General features: G+C 45.4%; 1 protein-coding gene across 1 annotated transcript; it reads left to right on the forward strand.

The window, feature by feature from the left end:
* Positions 1 to 791: 791 nt before the first annotated feature.
* On the forward strand, positions 792 to 1,823 carry LOC143891700 (uncharacterized). Its single transcript, XM_077396240.1, has one exon. It carries the CDS (start codon positions 792 to 794, stop codon positions 1,821 to 1,823), a length of 1,032 nt encoding a protein of 343 aa, XP_077252355.1.
* Positions 1,824 to 2,294: the final 471 nt, after the last annotated feature.

Here is a 2,294-nt window from a genome sequence, read left to right on the forward strand (position 1 = left end):
GAGAAGCGTAAGGATGAGACTCAGACAAATAACGGTCAGGCTAAACCTCCTCAATCCGACAATCGACAGTCACAATCTAGCAGCCGAGGTCTTTCGCAATAGTTTGAGAGGTATAATTACACTCCTCTAAACACATCTGTTGCAAACATTCTTTATGAGATCCGAGGAAAAGAAGATCTCCAATGGCCAAAAAAGATGAAAGGTACTGGTCGGAAGCGTAACACTAGCAAATATTGTCATTATCACGACGACCATGGCCATAAGACAGATGAGTGTAACAATCTAAAAAATGAGATTGAAAGGTTGGTGGAGCTTGGGCGCATTGATAAATACTTGTTGAACTCGAGGAATAACGGATCTTCACATAAATCCGAGGTTCAAAAGACGCCTGGCCCCTCTAATTTGATCCAACCGACCATCGGACATGATCAAACCAGACAGATCTCTGAAGTTAGACAATTCCCGGACGTAAGGACCAATGCTCCACTCAGGATTGCAGGGAGAATCGATGTAATCACTGGAGGTTTGGCCTCAGGAGGACCAACGATTTCCGGACAGAAGGCTTATGCCGCCCAGATTCATGCGGTGGAGACTCCAGCAAAGAAGCTACGGTCGGAATCGACGATAACGAGGAACATATAGTCTTTTCAGAAAAAGACTACGCCAAAGTCCACCTCCCGCATGATGACGCGGTAGTCGTCCGCCTCATTATTGCCAACTACAACGTAAGTAAGGTACTGATAGACACTGGTAGTTCCGTCAATAGTTTACATTACGATGCTTTTAAGGAGATGCACCTTGGGATGGACAGACTTGTACCAGTCGAATGGTCGATATACGAATTTTCTAGTGGATCGATCCGTATCGAGGGTAGGATAGACCTCCCTGTAACGTTCGGTACCGAACCCCATCAGAAAACTATCATGCAAACCTTCTTGGTGGTCAAAGTCCCCTCCACCTATAATGCTACCATAGCGCGTTCGGCTCTGAATAAGCTTGAAGCAGTTGTCTCCACTCCCCACCTCAAAGTAAAGTTCCCAACCAATGCAGGAGTTGGAGAGGTAAGAGGAGATCAAGAAAGAGCTAGAAACTGTTATGCTTATTATGCTAAAGTAGTGAAAAAAGCAAAGGAATCCCTCCAAATAGCCGGTACCGATCCACGTTCGGATAATTACCAAACACGCGGAGAACCGGTAGAAGAGCTGACTCAAGTACTGCTGTTCGAAGAAGATAATGAATGGACAGTCCAGATTGGATCACTTCTCACAGGTAAGTACCGAACCAACCTGGTCAATTTTTTGAAACCCATTGCAGATGTTTTTGCATGGTCTACTTTAGATATGCCAGATATCCCGACGGACGTTGCTATCCATCGGCTCAGCGTCGATCACTCTCATTGGCCCGTTAAACAAAAGAAACGAAATTTCACTTCTGAGCGACAGAAAGCCATAAAAGAGGAGGTCGATAAACTCCTACAAGCCGGGTTCATCCGAGAAATACATTATTCAGAATGGCTCGCCAATGTAGTAATGGTCAAAAAATCGAGCAAAAAGTGGCGGATATGCGTGGACTTTGCTAACCTAAATAAGGCCTGTCCAAAGGACCACTACCCCCTCCCCCGAATTAATATGTTAATAGTTGCGACATCTGGCCACGAAATGCTCAGCTTCATGCATGCTTTCTCCGGATATAACGAGATACGCATGTACCCCCCCCCCCCGATATTCCCAAAACGTCCTTCGTCACAGAACAAGGGCTATTTTGTTATAAGGTCATGCCATTTGGCCTTAAGAACGCGGGAGCCACGTATCAACGGTTGGTGAATAAAATTTTCGCCTCGCAAATTGGTCGAAACATGGAGGTATATGTAGATGACATGCTTGTTAAAAGCTTAAAAACTACCAACCATGTTACTGACCTTCAGGAAGCTTTCGCAGTGTTGCCGAAATATCAGATGAAACTCAACCCCTCAAAGTGTGCCTTTGGGGTAACCTCTGGTAAGCTCCTCGGATTCATGGTAACTGAACGAGGCATAGAGGCTAATCCCGAGACGATACAAGCCATCCTCGATATGACACCTCCAAGAACTGTGAACGAGGTACAACGACTTGCGAGAAGGATAGCGGCCCTGAGCCGATTCATGTCCAAATCCGCCGAGAAATGCCTCCCATTCTTCAAGATACTAAGAAACATGAAAGATTTTCAATGGTCAAACGAATGCCAAGAAGCGTTCGAAAGACTCAAGCAATACCTCCAATCTCCTCCAGTATTGATGAAACCACTACCAAACGAAG

This window comes from Tasmannia lanceolata, unplaced genomic scaffold, assembly GCF_043159265.1.
Source record: "Tasmannia lanceolata isolate RefF3 unplaced genomic scaffold, GAP_Taslan_0.1 ptg000015l, whole genome shotgun sequence".
Lineage (NCBI taxonomy): Eukaryota > Viridiplantae > Streptophyta > Magnoliopsida > Canellales > Winteraceae > Tasmannia > Tasmannia lanceolata.